Here is a 23,082-nt window from a genome sequence, read left to right as displayed (position 1 = left end):
TGAGTTAAGAATTTTAGTGAAGAAACTCGCTTTAGGTTCGCTGCAAAAACCTCGCCTGAGAAGTCTACTGTTTTAAGATGGCCGCCGATTACTAACGCCGCCTGATATGAAGTTTCGAATCTAGTTTTCCGCGAGATATCTATGTTTCTACTGATGAGAGCGCTGCATGACTTCTTTTTTCACCTGTCAGTAACATAAGATGATGTCATTCGTAAAACATGAGGCCTAAAATAAAAAGCTTTGTTTTGCTCCCAAAAGAAAGTAGAAGAGTAGCAACAGGAAGCAAGAAAAACGCCACATTATATGCAAAGAGGCGGAGAGGGACGCCATTTTGGAGGAAAGTTTGGATTTGAACGATGAGGAGGAGGAAGAGGAGGGATTTACTCGCTCAACTTTGACACGAACGCACGGCAAGCGCGTGCACGACTTGCAGCGACGTGCACGCGCGTGGCTCTCCACTTGAGCATAAACAAGTTGGCTTCGTTTCTCTTCTTTTCGCCACACACGCAGGCAGAACCTCGGTTCGGTTCGGAGCGTCGAGAGCCACCGTAGTGGTACCGCCCGTCCGGGACGTTGCTGGTGGGGCGGGAGGGGCTATGTGGACTTGTGCCGGTGGGACGCGTCCCTGTCCCTCCCAGTCGAGCAGTTGAGAGGACTCCACTTACTTAGTCAGGACGGCGACATTACCCTCCGAACCGCCGAACCCGACGGGAGGCGCCATGCCGGTCCGAAAGAAAGGTAAGAGGTACTGGCAACAGTGGCAAGCCCGCAAGTCAGGCGGCTGCCTGCGCTGCTTCTGGTTCTGGTCGCGTAAGCCTCTCTCCCTCTCACTGGCCAGCTAGCATGCTAAGCCTACCCGCCGGGAGAAAGTCCAAATTTGGTCGCCCAACCAGAGCCCAACTTTCAGGGACCAAAGTGCAAGGCGGGCCCGGCCGTTTGGCAGCCCTCCCTTGGACTGGACGGAACCGAGCCGCAGAGGCCCGAGCAGAAGGCGAGCTAACCGGTTAGCCTGACATGCTAAGTCCAAGTTGGGAGGAGTAAACACTTTTTTTTTTTTTAGGGGGGGGGGGGGCAAACTCCAGCCGAACTCTCGAGTCCTGAAAATCCGATGGTATTTGAACTCGTATTCGAATTAAAATGACGTCATTTGATTCAATATTGATATATGCTTTCGATTTAGTAAGCAATTTCTTCCCATGACATGACAATGTGTTGCTAAATCAACCTTACATTTTGGAGAACAGATTTTCTCGATTAACTCATTGACAGCGATAGACGTCCAATTCATTTGAAGTGGGAGAGTTAGCAGCGAATAAACGACTGTTCAGTAGCTGCCGCCCTCCTAATTCAAATGGATTGGACGTCTACTAGTGATACCAGAGTTGTTTTTGGCAGCCATTTTCATTTTCGTTTTAGTCTTTCGGACGATAACACTTATTAGTCTTGGTCATATTTTAGTCATCTCAAAATGTGTTGGTCTTCATCTAGTTTTTGTTGATGAAAACTCAAGACTAATTTAGCTTTAGTCGACATTTACTAAAAATGTTTTCGTCTGTAAAATTAAAACATTTTACTCCCCACAAAAAATAAATGAAGGTTTCCAACTATCTGGACGCCACAAACTATGTAAAAAAATGTTGTCCGAGAGTTAAAGAGGACGTTTGCTATTAGCATTAGCTAACCCAAACGCGAATGCAATGCTAACGCTATGAGTTACATTTAGTGTGTGATGATCACTCAGCACAGACCTTTAAAAGGTAAAACAACGTTGCATATTCTCTCTGGCAAAATAAAGAAAACAAATCTTACCGTGTGTGCAAGCCTGGTGACAAGCGAGCAGCAGCACGTAACATATGTGACACAACCAGAGACTGCTACGATGCAAGCTAACTATACATAAAATGTCACACATTGTGAACGTGTGACGGAAACTACTGTGCATTTTCGTCTAGTTGTCGTCTCGTCAGACGAAAACTTGCATTAGTCTTAGGTTTTAGTCTCCCAAAACATGTTTTTAGCTCGTAATGGTCTCGTCATCGTCATGAAAAAAATGTTCGTTGATTAAATATTTTTGTTATTGTCATAAGTCGCGGCTTTTTTAATGGGTGCCATTGACGGCGACAGACGTCCAATCCATTTGAATTGAGAGGGGTGGCAGCAAATGAACAAAGGTTTGGTAGCGAATGAAAGAACGCTCATTCACTGCCACTCTCCCATTTCAAATGGATAGTTTGTCTACCAGTAATAAACTAATTCAAAGAGTTGTAATTTTTTTAAAATAACTCACTGGCTGCTATTGACGCTGATAGGACTCCAATCCATTTGAAGCAAACCCTCACACTTCAAATGGATGGACAATTACAAGTGAAAAACCCATTTACATTCACAACAGAAAGATGATTCGGTGCCACATGATGGGACGTCTATCAACGTATTTCCCCCCCAGAAATCAGCGGTGAAAAAGAGTTTTAAAAAACAACCTTAAATGACCAGTTATAAAGCAAATTAATGCATTGATGTAAAAAGTTGAATTCATGAATTCTATAAAATAAAGACTATTTACGTTTTTCTTATTTTTGTAATTTAAAATGAATCTTAAAATAAAAAGGGGTTTTATTTTTTACTAATGTTTTTTTTTTTTTTTCATTTAAAAAATGTTTTTTGTAATAAATAAAAAAAAAAAAAAAAGCCATGCGTGTGCCTCAGCACACTAACAGGCTAAAGGCTGTGCATTTATGCCCTCTACTGGCGAATTCCTAATATACAGCTGGCTGCCTTGTATTTCAGGGGTGTCCAAACTATTCCACATAGGGCCGCAGTGGGTGCTGGATTTCATTCCAACAAAACAAGACGACGCCTTTTCACTAATCTGGTGTCTTACAAGTGTGATCAGTTGATTGCAGTCAGGCGCTGCTTGTTTTAGCAGAAAGTTCATTGGTGAAACTGTCTGAGCTTGATTGGTAGGAACAAAAACCAGGACCCATAGTGGCTTTTGAAGACCGGTTTGGACACCCCTGCTCTACTTGCTAATTAAAAAAAAAAACATCCATTTTAATAAAAAAAGGATAAAATGGTACCGTAATTTCCGGACTATAAGACGCAAATTTTTTTTTCTCATTTGGAATCCTCCGGCTTATGGTCCAGTGTGACTTATTTGTTGATTTATGGGCATGACTGAATGCTTATGACAGATGTCATAAAGTGTCATCTAGCAAATTATGTCACTACCTCCATTCATGTCCAGCTCGGATCTGTTAAATCCATTCACCATTCAAAGTGAGATAATTTCCCGGATGACACTAAATAACATGTTATAAGCATTCATTAATGCTAATTAGAGTGTCATGTCATAATTATGATTGTCTTATGACAGTCTTAAGGTGCCATTGTCTAATAAAGTGTTACCAAATACCATAACTAGCAATGAATGAAACAGCTGGAACAGTAACTGAAGAAATAATTAGCAAAGAACATTAATTTTGATTGTTTTTTACATCTGTAGCACTGCAATGCATGCTAGGGGTTATGTTGGACGAAAACGGTATTGACAGGAGGTCGCAGCAGAGGTTGACTAGTCCCCCCAAGGGAGCAGTGATGGCCAAATGAACCTTCTTGAAGCAATGAAGCTTTGCAGCCAATTGGTTCAAAGCTTCATGGTGATTCATTTTGTCTTATGACAGTCTTATGATGCCGATGTCAAATAAAGTGTTACCGGTTAATATCTTTTGGTGTAAATATCCCATAATCGAGTAAGGACAGCTGCGGCTTATAGTCCAGTGCAGCTTATCTATGAACAAATGTCGTTTTTGTATCAAATATGGTGGGTGGCGGCTTATAGTCAGGCGCGCCTTATAGTCCGAAAAGTATGGTAATTTCTTTTATATTTGATTTAACTTGAAGTAAACTCATTATAAAACATTTCAAATTCAAGGCGAAAAACTGAAAATTTTCCGTTTTTTTAATTGACATGTTTTTGTGTGGTACTACAGGCTGAATGCTGCCCTTTACTGGCTAACTCATGAACTACAGGCAACACTGGCACCAATAAGTCTAAGTGCTGTGTGCTTGTTTTTAAGACCACTAATAAGAGGCTAGAAAAGAGGATTTGAACAATTTGAGACCATCAATATCTCTAAACAATTTAGAGATTATGAAAATATTTGTGGATCAATTGGATGGTGGACTTCGTACTGGCCCAAATTGTTGTGGATGGAGTATGAGTGCGTACGTTTGTGGGTTTAACTTTGAACCTGCTGTTTTCATGGCAGACGCCCAGCGTGCGCTGTCCTTGCTGGAGGAGTACCGAGCCAAGCTCCAACACGCCGACGAGCGGCCGCTGCGGGTATCCATTCAGAGGGTGATTGACATCTTCCAGAGCAACCTCTTCCAGGCCCTCATCGGTACGTATGGACCGGACCGGCCCCCGTTTCTTCCACGTTCTGTCAGACAGATTATATATTTACAGTTTTTAATTATTTTATTTTTTTAAAATGATAATCATTCATCCTCCGTGCCGCTTATCCTCACGACGGTTATTGGAGCCTATTCTAGCTAACTATCGGCAGTAGGCAGGGTACACACTGAATTGGTTGCCAGCCAATCGCAGGGAACAACAATACAACTATTCATTCACGCATGTTTTTGGGATGTGGGAGACGCAGAGAAAATCCACACAGGCACGGGAAAAACATGCAAACTCCATACAGGCAGGCCAGAGTCCAGGTTTGAACCCTTGATCTCTGATCTGTGAGGCAGAAGTATTTTTTTAATTAAGTAAAAAAAAAAAAAATCTCCTTTTTTTGTTTTAACTCCTGATTCCTGAATTTTTGTTTATATTTTATTGACAGTGAATGAGTTAAATCAGTACTTCTCAAATAGTGGGGCGGGCCCCCCCAGGGGGGCGCAGAGCGACACTGGGGGTGGTACATGTGACCTTGGGGAATATACTTTTTTGCTGTACTAGAATAAAGTGTAATTGCACATCTATTCAGTGGGTGGCAGTGCTGCTCTCATTTTCAGCATGTGCACAATATTTTTTAACCAAACAAGAGCACACAGCAAAGAGCACTGGAGACATGAAAAGTTAAGACAACGAAATATGACGAAGCAACGGACAGCAGGCATTTTTTTCTGCGAAAATGTGCCGAATATTGCCAACAATCCTCCCGCTTTGTCAGTGTTACATCAGTAACCAGCAAGCATTGTCAGCATCATATAAGGTGGCATACCAAGTTGCTTAGTGCAAAATAACCCCACACCATAGCAAAGGAGCTGATACTGCCTGCTGCAAAAATAAAAACTGTCCCTCTGTTCAATGACACTGTCGTTTTTATTTTATTAATTTTTGTTTTTTTTCGCTCTAATTGTTTGGCATATTGTCCTTGTGAGATAATGTTGCTAATCAAGTTGAATTTATTGATTTTTATTAAATTTTTCAATATCAAACGGTCAAAAAAATGTATCGAGTATTTTTACAGTATGGATGTATTTTTTTATTTATTTATTTTTTTTTTACACTTTATTGTAAGTTGATTTATATAACTTTTTTCTTCAACATTATAAATAACAATTTTATGCGGAGGTGTACTACTAATAATAAGAATTTTATTTACAAATGATACTACTGTATGTTTACAGTGACGGCAGAGAGTTGGGGGGGCGTAGAACATTTACGTCTTCCTGGGGGGGCATAGCAGGAAATAATTGAGAAGCACTGAGATAAATATACATGAAAAGGCATGAAGGGAATAGATAAGTATATAAAAGTAACAATTAAAATTTCATGTATTTTTTTTTCCTTTCAAATTACAAAACATAATTAAATACTTCATTGGTTGCCATTGACAGCAATAGATGTCCAATCCTTTTGCACCCAGAAAGCTGGACCTCCACTTTTTAAAAATAAAAACTGTAAATGAATTTTTTTTTTTTTTTAATTTAGAAGTTAAATACTATATATATATATATATATATATATATATATATATATATTTTTTTTTTATTTTATTTTTAAAAAAATAATTAAAAATGAGTTTTCCCCCTTTTTGTTTCATATATATTTAAATATATTTACTTTATTATCCTTTTATTTTTTATTAAAAAAATAAAGAGGTTTTTCATTTTTTTTATTTTAATTAAAAAACCTAATTATTGTCAAATGGAAAAACACTAAATATTTGCTGTTAAGAGGCTCAAAAAAGTGGATTTGGACTTTTTTTTTTTTTTTTTTTTTTTTTCTTTACGATTCAGTGGCTAAATTGTTTGATTTGATAATTTATTAGCTGTCAATCAGTCAATTGACTCGGAGAATTGCATTTTTTAGTTTGCAAGATAATGTACAAATGTAATTACACTTTGTAATTCCTTTATTGTGGACATAATGCGACATCGGTTTCATACACAGAACAAGAGCTTTGTTACAATGCATTTTTCAGAATTTCATTGTCAGTATGCTATTTTTACTCATGCTTTGTATTACCACGAGCTGTGATCTCAGCAACAACTTTATAGCCAATTTGAAATTTGACTATCATTGTTGTTCTTATGCACCTGTGTGTTGATATCACTGATATATTGATAACAGGAATACAAATATGGCCCGACTAATGAATTATTCAAATATCGTTAGTTGCAAATTGCAACCCTTGACAAGTGATTGACAGTTCAGTTATCCTGGTTGAAGTTACGCTAATGTGTTTGTGTGGCTCGCCACCCGCTAACTGGAAACGGCGGGGATGCGGTCTGATGCATGCTTTTTCATCATCACTGACGTCGTTGTCCTCACAAATGTCATTAGGATGTTTACCCTCCATAAGGTGTACTCATACTCATTGGCTGCCATTGACGGCAATTGACGAAACTCTTAAAATTAGTTCACTACTAGTAAACGTCCAATCCATTTGAAGTGGGAGGGTGGCGTCTGGTGATTCGCTGCTCGCCCTCCCACTCGGAAAGGATTGGATGTCAATGGCACCTAAAAATGATTATTCAATGCCAGCCATCCCAGTTAAAATGGATTAATATCTATCGCAGTCAATGGCAGTGAAACATGATGTTATGAGCCCAAAGCGTTGGAAAGTGAGGCGACCTCGGCAGCGGGCCGAGCCGCTTGTAATCCCTCTGCGGACACGGCCATTCCACCCCCTTGATAATCCCCCCCACCAGGCCCTCCCTCGCCATCTGAGACGCTCCACTTTGTTGTTCTTGTCCTTCTTGCGCTGGCCTGCGTCCACGTCAGCAGATGGCAAACATCAACGCTCACTCTAATCATCTGCTCGGCATCATGTCGTCACTCCATTGTCCCGAGAGGACTTTTAGTGTTGAATTTGTAAATGTTGGAAGCTGTAGTCGCTTGCTGGCCTCCATCAAGGCAAGTGAAAGTGGAGGGGGTGGAGGGAGTATTTTTACATCAGCGTGAGTGTTGTGAATATTTCATCTATTTTTATCTGTCTTTTTCCATACTAGAAACTTCCCCAAAATAAACATCTGATTGTGCCCTTTCTCAATAATGGCGGTGAGAAAAGTGAATATTGTCGAAGGGCCCATAAATACCTTGTATATAGAACACACCTAAAAAAAAAATTATTGTCACGATACAAAAATTTTCAACTCTATCAATACTAAGAAAAAATACTCAATACCATTTTGGATACTGCAAATTTAAAATATTTTTTAATGAATTCTTTGATGTCCAAGTGCGGCTCTTAAAAAGTAAATTAAAACTCTTTAAATGAGTTTATCACTAGTAGACTTTCCCATCCATTTGAATTGGGAAGGTAGCATCAAATGAACGTTCATTAATTTGCCGTCAGTGCCGTCAATGGCGGCCAATGAGTTAACAAGTAAAATGCAGAAATATCCTCCATTACTACCAAGAGTAGCGTTAAATCAAATTTAACCCAAAACAAGAAATTTCTGGTAAATGGCGGTCGTGCTTAAACAAATAACGGAGTTTTGATACTTTTGCAATCAAATCTTTTATCCGGATACAAAAGTTCAGTATCGATAATTCTCGATACTTTTGACAAACTTGCTTAGGCTACACTGCCAACTGCACAACAACACGATAACATTTAAGGGACTGCAACACTGGCATCTACTGGTGTATGTGTCATTACACTTTTTCTTTATAATCTTAAATTTCATAACAACCAGCGGTTTGACAAATTTTGTGGAAAATCCAAAGTTGCCTCGGATATTTTCACGGATGAATAATGTTATTTACTCATACACTGCCATTGAACTTGATTTACGCTTAAATGATTGAAGGCTCTTCTCTTCTGCGACAGATATCCAAGAGTTTTACGAAGTGACCTTATTGGACAGCCAGAGGTGGGCGGAGAGCGGCAAGACGGCGGAGGGCGCGGCTCCCGTCAACCCGTGGGACTTCTCCAGCCTTCCCAGCACCACCGTCACCTCCGACACGCTGCCCAGCCTTAGTACCAGCATCGAGGTAACGTGCTCGCAACTAAAACGAAATAAGTCGAAGCAAGTTCATGCCACTGCGAGATAGCACGCATATGGAGGAGCCTGATTGCCAAAAATAGATCAAGAAACGCATCATCAAATCTATGTATCTTTAACCTGTCTGAATTTACATTTAACTCATTCTCTGTCATTGACATCCAATCCATTTGAGTGGAAGGAGTGGCAGCAAATGAACGAACATTCAATGGCAGTTAGTGAGTTAATTTATTTCGAGATTTATTTATTTCATTTTGGCACTCCTTCACAATGACATAATTTAATGAAATGAATATTGAAACAAACTGAAATACACACTTAAAATTTTTGAGGAATTGAAATAAATACAAGTTGAAATAAACAATTCTAAATCCATAAAAGTACAGTAACAGTGGTATGAAAAAGTATCTGAACCTTTTGGAATTACTCACATTTCTGCATAAAACCACCATCAAATGTGATCTGATCTTTTTCAAAATCACACGGATGAAAAAAAGTGTCTGCTTCAACTAAAACCACCCAAAACATTTATAGGTTTTCAAATTTTACAAACAATGACAGTAGGGGGAAAAATAAGTAAGTGAACCATCACATTTACTATTTTGCCCCCCCCCCCCCTTTGGCTGCAATAACTTCAACCAGACGCTTCCTGTAGCTGCAGATCAGCAGCTCGGCACATCGATCAGGACTAATCTTGGCCCATTCTTATCTACAAAACTGTTTTAGTTCAGTCAGATTCCTGGTATGCCTGGCATGAATTGCTGTCTTTAGGTCATGCCACAGCATCTTAATGGGGTTCAAGTCTGGACTTTGACTTGGCCACTCCAGAATGTGTATTTTCTTCTGAAACCATTCTGAAGTTGATTTACTTCTATGTTTTCGATTTAGTTTCAACTGTCTGACGGACAGCCTCCGGTTTTCCTGCAAAACATCCTGATAAACTTTTGAATTCCTTCTTCTATTTTTGATTGCAAGTTGTCCTGGTCCTGATGTAGCAAAGCCCCAAATCATGATGCTCCTTCCACCATGCTTCACGGTGTGGATGAGGTGTTAATGTTGGTGAGCTTTTCCATTTTTCCTCCACACATGACGTTGTGTGTTACTCCCAAACAATTCAACTTTGGTTTCATCAGTTCAAAAAATATTTTGCCAAAACTTCTGTGGAGTGTCCAAGTGCCTTTTTGCGAACATTAAACGAGCAACAATGTTTTATTTTAGACAGCAGTGGCTTCCTCCGTGGAGTCCTCCCATGAACACCATTCTTGGCCATAGTTTTACATATAGTTGACATGTGCACAGAAATATTGGACTGTGCCAGTGATTTCTGTAAGTTCAGCAGACACTCTGGGGTTCTTTTTTACCTCTCTGAGTATTCTGCGCTGTACTGTTGGCGTCATCTTTGGTGGACGGCCACTCCTTGGGAGAGAAGCAACAGTGCCAAACTCTCTCTATTTGTAATTAACTTCTCAGACTGTCGATTGATGAACATCCACACTTTTAGAAATGGTTTTGTATCATTTCCCAGCTTTATACAAATCAACAATCTTGGATCGCAGGTCTTTAGACGACTGTTTTGACCGGGCCATAACGCACATCATAGAATGCTTCTTATCAAGACAATTCTGACCAGGTTTGTTTTATAGTGACCAGGTCAGCTTTGACACAATCATCAGTGATTGGGCACACATCTACCTTAAGTTGTTTGGTAAAAATTGGTTTCAATTGCTCTTTAAGTCTCCTTAGGCAGAGGGTTCACTTACTTATTACCTCCCATCTGTCATTGTTTGCATGCAATCCTCATTAAAATATGGAAACCTATTAATGTTTGGGTGGTTTTAAAGAAGACACTGTATTTTCATCTGTGTTATTTTGACAAAGATCAGATCGCATTTGATGGTGATTTTATGCAGAAATGTGAGAAATTCCAAAAGGTTGATACGTTTTCTTACCACTGTATGTATAAAAGCTCAAATGGACTAATATACTGTATTTATACATATATAATGGATGAAAGTATGAACAATAAATAATTGAAAGTAGTGCTGTGCGATATCACTATATGCGACATGAATTGACTTTAAACCGACATGTCACAGAGGATAAATGCATCAAGTAGTGCTGCAATTTAAAACTATCCTGGTAAACAGAAGCAGCACAGTAGCGTACGTACAGTATTTTTACCCTGCTGTAAAGCTATTTAATTGGCTAATAATACTTGTGACTAGAGGTTTTGACTTTTAAAACAGCTGAATAATACGTTAGCATAATTAATTATTATTGCTATTTGAACTAATTGTTTTCTTTCGATTACGCTAGGTGCAGGATATCCATTTTTTGATAACGATAACTTCCTGCTCCTCTTTGGATTTGCCTTTGACCTAACCAGATTTTTCATGATGGCATGAACATTACTATTATGAACAAAACAAAAACAAGAACAGTTTTGACTTCAAATAAAATGCTCATAATTATTTTTTTCCAAATCAATATAATTCGAGTCAATCGCAATCAATCAGTCAATGTAATTGAAGATGTGTTCCCCTGAACAATGAGCCCTGAACTAAAACAAACATAAACCCAACAGGTAATTTGCTTTGTTAGCGGATAAAACTGCCCGTGCAACATTTGGTGCAACAGGAGAGAAGACACAACTTTCTTAACCTCGCAGTTATAGGACAGCAAGCCTATCAATAACCAAAATGCCTCTCAATAACCTACAAACATCGCACTGTAAAATGTAGTGCTGCAATGATTAATCGATTAACTCGAGTATTCGATTAGAATAAAATATTCAAATTAAATTGTGTTGCTTCGAGTGTTTGTTTAATTAAAGTGGCGTTGTAATGGTTTATTTTGAAAGTGTTTGCATTTAGTTGTATTGATTAGGGTGGATTCTGTCCTCTGGTCTGCCTCATTTCACACATGGCTGAATCCAACTGCTCCCTGTTAAGACCAACGCAAGCTAAGTTTTTGTTTGAGCTAATGTTTATTAATGCATTCGTAAATTAGTTCATAAATATATTTAGCCGTTTTTTTGTGGGAATATGTGTCTGAACCATTTGTTAAAAACAATGTAAAAAAAGTTAGCATTTTACAGCATTTAAGCTAGCGGACTTTTGCTATGCAAGTTAGCCAACTGTTCTTTTGTTGTACATAGATCCTCATTTATTTATGCCGTTTGAGGCTTAGCTCAGGTATTTTAATTTTTCATGTTCCTTATCCGATTACTCGATTATTCAAACTAACTAGTTCATCGATTAATCGACTACTAAAATAAATCGATAGCTGCAGCCCTAGTAAAAAGCAAACATTTGCTAATTGCCATAGTAAGGTTCAACACTCAGTGATGGAAAAATACGACTTCTAGAACAATAACAAAACTTTGCATCCTGGCAAAACAGGAGTGGAAACAAACGCACACATTCCAATCCACCGACACCATGCCAAAAATATGATATATTATCGGGCCTATTAATAAAGTTGTCGGATTTATTGGGATGACGTCATAATTCCTATTATCGGACCAATAATTATCGTGCACCAGTAGATTACACTCGCATATGGTAGGCAGGTGGAGTCAATTGGCTACTACTGAGTGCAATAGGGACATCTTGAGGTCAGTTGTCTTACTACAATAGCATTTGGAATTCCAAAATGTGCCAAGACGGTGTAAATTGCGGGTATCTGCTGGCCAAAATGTTCTTTCCAGGAACAGGTCTATCTATGCCAGTAATGACGAAAGACATGCAAAATTTCAATAAAAAGTTTTATATCGTTTTAGTGATTTATCGTACAGCACTAATAGAAATGGATATAATACTGTAAGTTTATTTGGGTGATTTGCGCTTGTGTGTATATATGGTGATGATGACGTGAGTGACCACGCCCTCTTTGTCCCCCGCCGCCAACGGCAGGATTCGGCCCTCCTCAATGAAATCCTGCACGTGTTGGTTGAGGCCTCGCGCTCGCCAAAGCGTGACGCCCAAGTAAGTAGCGTGGGCAGCGGCGACGACGCATGCGGAATCCAATTGTAAACGTGGGAGCATGAAATCGGGCGGGGCCCGTGCTTGCCTGCCTGCCTGCATACGCGCGCACGCCACCTGTCTATCACCATCAATGACAGACAATTAGTTTAACTGTTAACTATTTATGCACCACGTTTATCTTGTGTGGTGTCTCACAGTAACCTCTAGTAGCCAATAAAAAATTGCCGATGGTGATGATAGAAGGAACTTATGGCGATACATAATTTACTATTGTTTTGGTGATATTTTCATATCGCTCAGCACTAATGTGCTATCTTTTGTTGACGTGAGCAAGAGTGTGTCCTTCGGAATTCTGTGTAGGGGCAGCCATAGACTTCATAATGATTATCATTATGAAGTCTATGGCGCAGCATCAAATTGCGTCCTGACTTGAATGCTGACTTTGTCGTGAGCCTGTAGGCCTCGGTGTGGTCTTCTCCCCATTTCGGGGGATTCTGCGGTGTTGCCACGGTAACGGCCAGCATTTCCATCGCACAGACGACATGCCCGCCTCGGCGCTCATGCCGGGACACGAGCGCACTGCCCCCTCGCTGCTTCAGTTGCAGTCACGTTTGCGGGCCAAGTTGAGTGGTAGGCCGCGGCGGCGGCATACCGTGATGCAACAGAAAATAGATATGCGTCAACTAGTCGTCACTGGTTTTCTTGCTGTGGCTCATTTGATGAGCGCTGATCTAGAACTCATATTGTTTGAGTCAAGACTAGAGTAGTGCTCTGTTGTAGTTCAGGTTCGGTACAATTCTAGACTTGGTTGATATTTTATATACAGTACAGTCCCAATTTCAGTTAAGTTGTGATGTTCTGTTAACCATAAATAAAAACAGAATACAATGTTTCTGAAATTATGTTCGACCTATATGTACCAAATTGGCCCGAATATAAGATGGTGTTTTTTGCATTGAAATAAGACTGAAAAAGTGGGGGTCGTCTTATATTTGCAGTCTAGACATTATACCCATTCACAACGCTAGATGACAGATCTCAACTACTCTAACGTTTAACCAGTTTGCATTATTTTATAGCAATGTTTTTCCTTATTCAGATGTGTTTCAAGACTAAAGTTAGACTTCACTTTGATGGTTAATGCAGTTATTGCAATTTTGTTGTTTTATCACAGTACATTGTTTTATTTACATTTCAAAAACCAGAAGCCATTCCTTTACGAATGCGATTGCACTTTAGTTTACATATTTAAATGTTCAGATATTAAGATTTTAATGAGGCAAAATAACATGCTTTTTCTCTCAAATATATTGTTATAATCATTTGTTTCAGATGTACTGTAATTATTTTCTGTATAAAAATTAATTTGGTGTTCAAAAAGTCTTTTTTTCAAACTTGTCTTGTAAAAGAGGGGGTAGTCTTATAATCAGGGCTGTCTTATATTCGGACCAATGCGGTAATTGAATGTGCTACAAAGTAATATCTGATGTTAAACTGATACTTTGTTTTTAGAAAATAATCATAAACTTGGATTTTTGCGGCTGCAATGCGTTCCAAAACACGTTTTGGAAACTTCGGACGGACACTAATTGTTGAAGCTTTATAGGTGGAATTCTTTCCCATGATGTACAGCTTTAGCCTTTCAATAGTCCGGAGTCTTTGTTGTGGTATTTTATGCTTCATAATGTTCCACACATTTTCAATGGCAGACAGGTCCTATTCAATTGTTATACGGAAAAAAATAGCCCGATAGCGTCAAAATCTACCCCAAAATTTGCGGAAAGTGACTCAAAATTAACTCCTTGCATGCCATGGACAACAATAAACATCCAATTTGAGCTTGTATGGCTGGCATTGAGGGATCAATATTTGACTGCCAATGAGTTAACGAAGAAGTGACCTGACAATACCACGAAATTAATTAGTAGTGACTGAAAAAGTGACCCAAGGGAGAGACGACAAAGCATTCTCTAGCAATTTCTCCAGATATTGCATCCTCTTGTACAGTATATACCTGTACAGTTTTTTGTGGGCGAGATGCTTACTGGAGCATCCACAGCGACTAGATCACCCCACCCTCCCCCCACTGCGTGGCCAGCCACGCACAGGCAGCAGTAGCGCGCGAGCCGAGGCGGCCGCGGAGAATGACGGAGGTCCGGGGGAGGAGCGGGGCGGCCCTCCCCGCGCCTCGGCGAGGCTCACTGGCCCACTGACCGGCGCAGCTCGCGTTTCTGGAGCGCGCACGCCACCGGCCGCTGAGCTGGGCCGGGCTGGGGACCATGGACTGTATTTGTATCGTCACCACCAAGGTAACGATAATCGCTCGCGCGCTTCACTTGCTCCGTCGCATCTCTGTCCCATCTCGTCAGCTTTCGGGTTCTTCTGCCTGCTGATGGAAAAAGGAGATTTTCTGCCTCTTGTATGTGCCTGGTGCTCTTAAAATAGCGCGGCTTTCTAACGCAGCCCGCTTGTGCTCAGTGACGTCGTACTGTCGTGTTCTTCATCGTAACTGATGCTGAAGACGGGCGCCCAATGGACCAAACCAACCTGGCTTTTTACTCTAGAGCTGCCACTATGAATCCATTAATCCATTATCAAATTTATCGTCAACGGTTGGCCTGAAAATGGTGAATATTCTCTTATTTATTTTTATTTTGTAGTTATTTTCTTTTTGGAAAACAGACTATATTGGAAAAATAAATAAGGAAAACGTACTGTATATATTTTTTAATGATATGTTTTTGATATATTCTAAAACCAAACAGGAAAAAATGTTTTTGTATTTTTCAATTTCCGTTATGTATTTAAATTTTTTTTTTTTAACCTAAAAACAAAAAAGGGGTGCAATAAAAATAATTGATTTCTGTAGTAATCAATGACAGTAGGTCTTTTTAGCGAATCTAAATGAGATATATTTGCTAACATCTGCTTTTGCATTGGAAAACGGTAAATACTTACATAATGTTTAATGGTTACCTTTTCTCACCGCATAGTTTTTGGTTTCAAAGCCCATTTCCAGCTCAATTGTGAATTACTTGTTAATATATGATGTGATTTATTTGCGAGCCGATGAATCGACATGTGCAAAATTTATCGGCGATTAATCGACTATCAAAATAATTGTTTTTTACAACTGTATTTTACTTATGGCAGAAATCACTCAGGTGACTTGAAGTTCCGCTCTGAGACCCCCAATTTGACCAAATTTCAAAATTGTCCTATATACATGTGTAACACATCATTGGAAAGCTTAAAATCTATATTTTCTGGGGGAACAAAAATTTTGAATGGGAGGGCGTTAAAAAAAAAAAAAAAAAATTTAAACAGCGAAGCCCTAACTGAAGGTGAGAGTACGCAAGAGCAGAATTAAAGACGCCACGATTTTAACGAGATCGCATACTTAACTTGTTTCGATCCAAAAACTCCATGTTGCATGTATCATCGAGTGTCAAGACACAGCTGTGAATGGCCACAGCCGGATTTTGGGGGGATTTTATGGGTGTAACATGGTAATATAACAAGTGTCGCGATGCAAAAATCGCAGACATTAAGGAGTGGTCGAGACTTTCTGTTTCATATATTTACCCTTTTAAACTTTCAATTTTTCTTTGTTTGGATCGATTATCATCTAACATATCGGGGAAAATGTAACAGTAACAAAAAAAAAATACACTTAAGCGATAGGTATGAGGTAGATATCCGTGACTTTTTTACAGACACCATTTTTTTCATTTTGACGTAATTTGTTTAAAAGTTTAAAATATGCGAGTGAATAATTTTTTAAAGTCGTTTTTTTTTCCTAAACGAAATATTAGACATCAATTAATTATTCTAAGCTAAAAATGTCATTTTGAATAATAAATATAATTAATTACCTTCGTTTTATGGCTGGGTTGAAACAAAAGCTGTTGCGCGACGTCTGTAAACGGGGGTTTCCTGGGTAAAACGGACAAATTAGAAATAGTTCGGGGGCTTAATGCGCCATGAATCTGCTATGACAGCATATAGACATGTTGTTCTATCAAACAACAGTTGTTTTGGCTTAAAATGTAGCAGTTTCTTTTAAAGAGGGAGTGTAAGGGCAGAAACTGCTTTTTCAGTCTTGTCTGTGTTTTCCGCCTTATACTGGCTTTACAAGGTCAATAAACACGGTATGTTATGCTGATATACGGTTTCATATCAATTAATTAGAACGGCCCGGTGCACAGAAAAAAAAATCCTGCGTTTAATGAACTAGATGGCACAATTTGTGTTAAAATGATCAGGAATGCTGTGGAGGTGATAGTGTTAAGTTTGGGAATGTGGGGACAAATATTTGGAATGGGTTGTGAAAATTTAAGGATTTCTCATTTTTTGAATGTGGAAAACATTTTGTTTAGGGAATGTTTTGAATTGTTTGAGATCAAAAAATTGGTAAAAATTGATGTAGGAAAGGCAGACTAGGTTTTTAAAAAATGCAATTTGGGTGGTGAGGAATTTTTTGAAATGTGATTTCTGAATGAGCTCAACATTTTGAATAGGCAACAGGAACCGGAGTGCCAATGCAATGAGTTAAAACATAAGTTCTGCTGGCATTGCGTTTCGTGCACAATGCAATTGCAATTCTGGGCAGCAGGGGACGCTCGTCCTTTGTATATTGTGAGTCATGTGAGGTGCACGCACACTCATTGAGGGTAAATTTAGAAATTGGTGCACTCATCTAAACCTGTCAGGTACTATCACTGTAACGGTCATAGATGACATATATCAGGTTAGATTTCTTATGTGCGCTGTGAATGGGGATGGATGTAGTCATTTGTTGGCCATCTTGAGGACAGGGCCAATTTAGCCACACAAAATTATATTCAATTTTTCAATCGATCTCTCACAGTCCAAATAGATTGGACGTCTAGGTCCGTCAATGGTATCTAATGAATTAATTTCAGAAAAAACATTAAAGCCGTCAAAACTGTAGAAAAGTTGTTTCCTTAGTTTTAGGTTGGAAGTGGTAATATGCTAAGGTAAATTTAAACATATACTGTATAAAATGTACTATAAATATATATGTATGTATACATATAAACACATTCATTCGTCTTCAGAGTTGCTTATCCTTACGAGGGTCGCGTGAGTGTTAGAGCCTAGCCCAACCAACAATGGGCAGTAGGCAGGGTACATCCTGAATTGGTTGCCAGTCAATCGCAGGGCACAAGGGGACTAAACCATTTACACACTCAACCTCACCCAGGCACAATTTGGTGGTTGAATGGTTGGACTATTGAATCATGTTTTTGGGTTGTGGGAGGAAACTGAAGTACCCGGAGAAAACCCAAACAACCACGAGGAGCATATGCAAACTCCATTTAGAAAGGCCGGAGCATGGGATTGAATTTTTGATCTGAGAACTGTGAGGCAGACATGCTAACCACTCATCCACAGTCCTACATAATTATATAGATTTTTTGAATATTCTTATACCTCTGGATTATTAGGTTGCTTGTATCCCTTCACTCATTCGCCTTCACAGTTAGACATTAAATCCATTTCAATTGGGAATGCTGGCACTGAGTGATCATGTTTCACTACTGTTGTCGGTGATGGAGGTCCAATCCTATCCGATTGCTGCAAGCCCCAGAGTCAAATTGGGATTGTGCGTCTGTCGCAGTCGATTTCAGTTGATTTTAATCAGCTGATAATTTCTGATCTTCTGAAAATTACGTGATCAAGCCTGAGTACGGTCGCGTCATCGGATCGGGGACATCTCTAATATACATACTGTATCTATAGTCTAAGCGTGCGTGTAGGTGGAAGAGACTACATTTCCCATCAGCCCTTGCTGCTGTTGCTATGGCGACAAGGGCAAGAGGCCGAGTGTCATGTCAGATCTGCACGCTGTTTTTGCTGAGTCGCTGTTTGTTGCTGTGATGTCACTTCCTGCCAGTTCTTTCTCCTCCAACCTACACGCTCTACCTTCCCTCAGGAGGTAGCTCGCTGAGCTTCTCATAAGTCATGTGACTACACTCGCCCACTCCCTCCCCCGGGAGAGCATCACACTCCCACAGTTGAGCAACACACACATACACAGGGTGAGGAGGCAGAAGAAGTGAGAGAGGAGGCGAACGCCAACCAGGCGAGGAAGACTTCATCCGACTCAAAGTAGAAGAAGAGGTGGAGGAGTAGAGGGTGGGGGGCGGGAGCGGAGGAGGTGTGCGGTGGCGGCGGGAACGGTGGCGGCTTCTTCTCCCTGAATGAAGAAAGCTCTCCGCCACGGCTTTCCGGCTCGCCGCCATGGAGCTACACGAGGAATGAGGGCGGATGGTGAGGGCAGGAAGCAGCAGCAGCAGCGGTGATGGCGAGGGCGGCCGAGGTGGCGGTGCGGGGGCGGGCGTGCGGCGCGGGAGGTGGCGCCAACGCTCCCGCAGGAGGCGGCTGTCGGCCAACGACAAGATGGCCCCTGCCGCCAGGAAGCTGGAGTGCTTCTCTCCCGTTTTGTGCCACTGCAAGTTGGCGTGCAGCAACAGCACAGTCTCGCTCATGTTCGGATGCAAGGTGGGTGCTCGACACTGACAAAACGGGCAGCTCCAACTTGGGATTTTCCCTTCGCTGCCAGCTGGCCATACTGCACTCTTCAAAAACATAGCTGACCGGCAGTTTTGTCATCATAATGTAACGTTATGCCAATTGCTGGTTTAATGCTTTACAGGGCAAGTGACTATTCTTGGACATTAAGAAAAAAAAAATGGAATTAGCATCCACATATGTGGACAAATTTTGGGTGAAGAGTGGCCTAAATGTGAAGTTCACTCTAGCCTTGTTAATCTACCGAGCTGCTTATCCTCACAAGGATCGCAGAGATGCTGGACACTATCAGAGTTAACTATGGGGTTTCGACGAGGTACACCCTGAATTAGGTTACCAGCCAATCGCAGGGCACAACGAGACAAACCTTCACGCACACACTGAAACTTACGGACAATTCGGAGTGTGATTGTTAGTGTTTATGTGTGTGGAGTGTTTCTAGGATGTGGGAGGACCGGACTACTCGGCGAAAACCCATGCAGGCTTGGAAAGAACATGCAAACTCCTCACAGGAAGGCCAGAACCTGGGATAGAAGCCTTGATTTCAGAACTGTGAGGTGGACGTGTTAAGCACTCGTCCACTCTGCCTTCTTAAGTTCTAATATATGGATAGGAATAAACGTTACAGATTTATTAAAATGTTATTAAAAAGATTAATAAAATGGATAAAAACTGGTTATGGCCCACAAGCAACTCTAAAGTGGACTAAAAACAGTATATATAAAATTAGTATTTAACTCATTGCCTACCATTGACAAGAGTGGATGTGCAATTCATTTAAACTGGTAGAACTAGCTGTGAATGCTCATCTTTCTTTTCCAAGGACCGCACAAAATGTCCAATTCATTTTGACTGGGAGGGGTGAATAATCAAAATACATTGGACGTTTACCATTGTCAAAGGCAGACAATGAGTTAAATTGAGTGCTTTAGAAAGAGAGAAGCTGGAAAATTCCAACAGGAACGGACAGGAAAAGAAAATGATCCCATTTTTTTACCTTTGTTTTAGGAATTTTGTGTTATTGTTGATAGAATAACTGATCCTCCTGTATCCCAATCACTATTCGGCTATGCTAAATCTGGTCAGATGCCTTCAAATTGGTGTAAAATTATCAAAATTGACGAGGCTGACATATTTCTCAGGGGCTTTGGGTTTCTTATGGGGAAGCACTTTTCTGATTGGTTGAGAAGTTTGTTGGCAAGCTGACGCGGCGACGCTTTAAACAGTTGAAAGTTGAGGCCAGTGGAATCCACAAAGTCTTGGATTTGACTGGTCACTTGGATCGCAGTTGATGAAGTTTATCATTGATAGTTGTCAGTGACTTCTGCAGATTTACCATAAGTCACTTGAACATATTTTCCACCTTCCAACCATCAAAGAAGACATTGTGGTGATGAATTTTGCTTAAGGGTCATTGCTCCGTCAAGCTTCCGTTTGTCACCAGTGTTTGTCGTTGCTCTTCATCTCATCTCCGAATTCTGGTCATCTAGCGCCTCCATGTCTTCGTCATCCCCCGACATCTGCTGATGCTGCTATTTTTAGCATCTTTTGTCAGCCAGTAGTCAGCGATGTGCCTCCTCCCCCTCATCTTCTGCCTCTTCGTCCTCTCCGAGAAGAGGAGGCTCTCCATTGTCCTCGCAGGACATTTAACCACCTCGCCTCTGCGTCTAGCTGAGTCTCTTCACCTCATATCCCTCATTCGTCTCGGGCACTGTCTTCCATTGACGATACTACATTTATAAAAAAAAAAATAAAAATTTCATTCAGTGCCATTGACGATGATCTGATTACATGTAGCCAATGGCAGCCAGTTAGTTAAACTCTGTGGGTCTATAGGTAATAAATTTGTGCTGGGATGGCACATGCCTACCATTAGCGATGACATGCAAAGAAGGGCCGATTCCAGATTCTTATAAAAAATGCTTCATCAGTTCTTTCTTTGTTCAAATGAACTTTTGTCGCCAACGCGGCACTCATCTTCATAACCGTCGTCATCACTGCCATCATCATCATGACCCCATATGATTCATTTTAAACTCCAAGCAAGGCAATGGATGAACAGACCCCTCTAATTGCGGGCGCATCCTTGTTATTGACCCTTTGGTGTTTCAGAAGTACCGGCATCACGATGAGGACTCGTCCCCACAGGAAGACCGGAGCTCTCCACACCTGATGGAGGAGGCGGGAGGTCCGGAGCTGGTCCAGGTGGCCGAGAAGAACCTGTCCCAGATTGAGAATGTCCACGGATACGTCACCCACGCGCACATCTCACCTATGAAGGTAGCGCGTGCTTGTCTCTGCTTGGGATTGCGTGACCCTGATTCCCTTCTGTCAGTTAAGAAAAATAACCCGCCGATTTAATGAAATATGTAATCGTTCAAGATCTAGTTTCCAACTGCTGGTCACCCAACCCAAGACTGCCACCAGCCACGCACGCCCACGTTTATTTTAATTAAAAAAAAAAAAAAAAAAAAAAAGTGCTTGTCGCCCTTCCCGAGTCGATGATAGATTTTTAAAAAAAATTTTTGATGGGAAGGTCCTCTATTGATTTAAGGTCTTTTCATGCTTTTGCTGGGGAATTGAAATTACAGTAGTTTATCACTACTATGCGTCCAAATCATATGAAGTGGGTGGGTAACAACGAATAAACTCTCTCACTTCAAATAGATTGGACATTAACCGCCGTCAGTGGAAGCCAGTGTGTTAAGCAGGTCTGACCAAGCCATGATAGCAATTACTGTATTTTCCACACTATAAAGCGCACCTAAAAGCCTTCAATTTTCTCAAATGCCGAATGTGTGCCTTATAATCCAAATCGTCTTATACTGTATATGGCTCAATATTGGATAATAATGGCTTTAGTGCAGCTCCATCTAGTGGATGCGTAACGCAACACCAACCACTAGTATTACTACTACTACTACCACCACTGAGCCTTATAATGTGGTGCGCCCCATATTATATATATAAAGTTTTAGAATGGGCCATACATTGAAGATGCGCCTTATACTCCAATGCGCCTTTTTTTGCAAACAGTAAATGTGACAACAGACACATAATTAAAGTTAGCCAAGCTAAGGTCTAATCAGAGCCATGTAGAAACAGAGTTGTGACACTGATCTCTCCGCGAGTGATCACGTGGGTCATGTGCCCGTGAATAGTTCCAAGCACAAGCAGTGCTGTAATTGTTTTCTATCAAACTGACAGCGGTGATTGCGACATTTATTGGAAAAATATAAACTGTAACGGAGAAGGGAACTTTCCCATGCTGTTGAGGGAAAATTTCTTGTTTGTGTTAGCATTAGCACGGAAAATCGACTTTTACATTGAAATGCAAGATGTTTTTCCTTTTTCACAACTACAATACTGTTTTTCCAGAGAATGTCTAGATTTCCTTAATTCACTTACCTTTGGTAATATATTAAAGATCATGTGTACTAATAAGAACTCGATACCCTTTAAGAAAAACATTTTTTTTATTGAACAATTGGTGAAGTCGTTGTCATGGTTCATTGTTTACAGCTAACATTTTATAGATCAGTGTGCTAAAAAAAATATATATATACATTGAATTAGTTTTCTATTATAATTTTGTGTATTATTTGTTGACATCAATTTTCAATCTGTACACGTCTTTAAAATATAATGTCAAACATTTTGATGTAAAGAATAATCGAAAAATCGAGCTTACCGCTGAATATGCTTGACAGCCAGCCATTAAAATGAATGGAGTCGTCCCTCATCGCAGCCATGTTTGGAACTATTCGAGGCTCCATTACCCTGAAGGAAAATCGTGTAACGGATCCCTATGGGAGTGTCGCAACTCTTTCTACATGGCTCTGGGTCTGATCAATGTGTGGAGATGGGGAGGTGTTGGTTGAAGCAGGTTGTAACGTAAACCATTACTCTCACATAAAGTATAGCCTTCAATTAAGAATTGTTGACTAGCACAAAATGGATCACTCGCATAGGTATTTGCAAAATCGCATTTGCATTTGCCAAACGGTGTCTGGATGTTCTTCAACAGCAGTGCAGGCAAACTACATTCCAAAAAAATAGCATGTCACGGTCGTGT

General features: G+C 40.3%; 1 protein-coding gene across 13 annotated transcripts in view; it reads left to right on the top strand.

The window, feature by feature from the left end:
- Window positions 1-240: 240 nt before the first annotated feature.
- LOC130929430 (discs large homolog 1-like protein) overlaps window positions 241-23,082 on the top strand; it is a 56,263-nt gene continuing 33,421 nt past the window's right edge. For 2 of the 13 annotated variants that reach the window (XM_057856543.1, XM_057856539.1), the window contains exons 1-5: window positions 322-738; window positions 4,269-4,400; window positions 8,289-8,452; window positions 12,378-12,449; window positions 21,120-21,287. In XM_057856543.1, coding sequence (XP_057712526.1) covers window positions 720-738; window positions 4,269-4,400; window positions 8,289-8,452; window positions 12,378-12,449; window positions 21,120-21,287 — 555 coding nt within the window. In that variant the 5' untranslated portion in view covers window positions 322-719. Of the gene's footprint in view, window positions 739-4,268; window positions 4,401-8,288; window positions 8,453-12,377; window positions 12,450-13,779; window positions 14,759-18,655; window positions 18,978-21,119; window positions 21,288-23,082 lie in introns of those variants that run through there. The other 11 variants (XM_057856547.1, XM_057856551.1, XM_057856540.1 and 8 more) reach the window with 10 other exon arrangements.

This window comes from Corythoichthys intestinalis, chromosome 14 (genome assembly GCF_030265065.1).
Source record: "Corythoichthys intestinalis isolate RoL2023-P3 chromosome 14, ASM3026506v1, whole genome shotgun sequence".
Taxonomy (NCBI): Eukaryota; Metazoa; Chordata; class Actinopteri; order Syngnathiformes; family Syngnathidae; genus Corythoichthys; species Corythoichthys intestinalis.
This window is presented reverse-complemented; position numbering and strand designations above follow the sequence as displayed.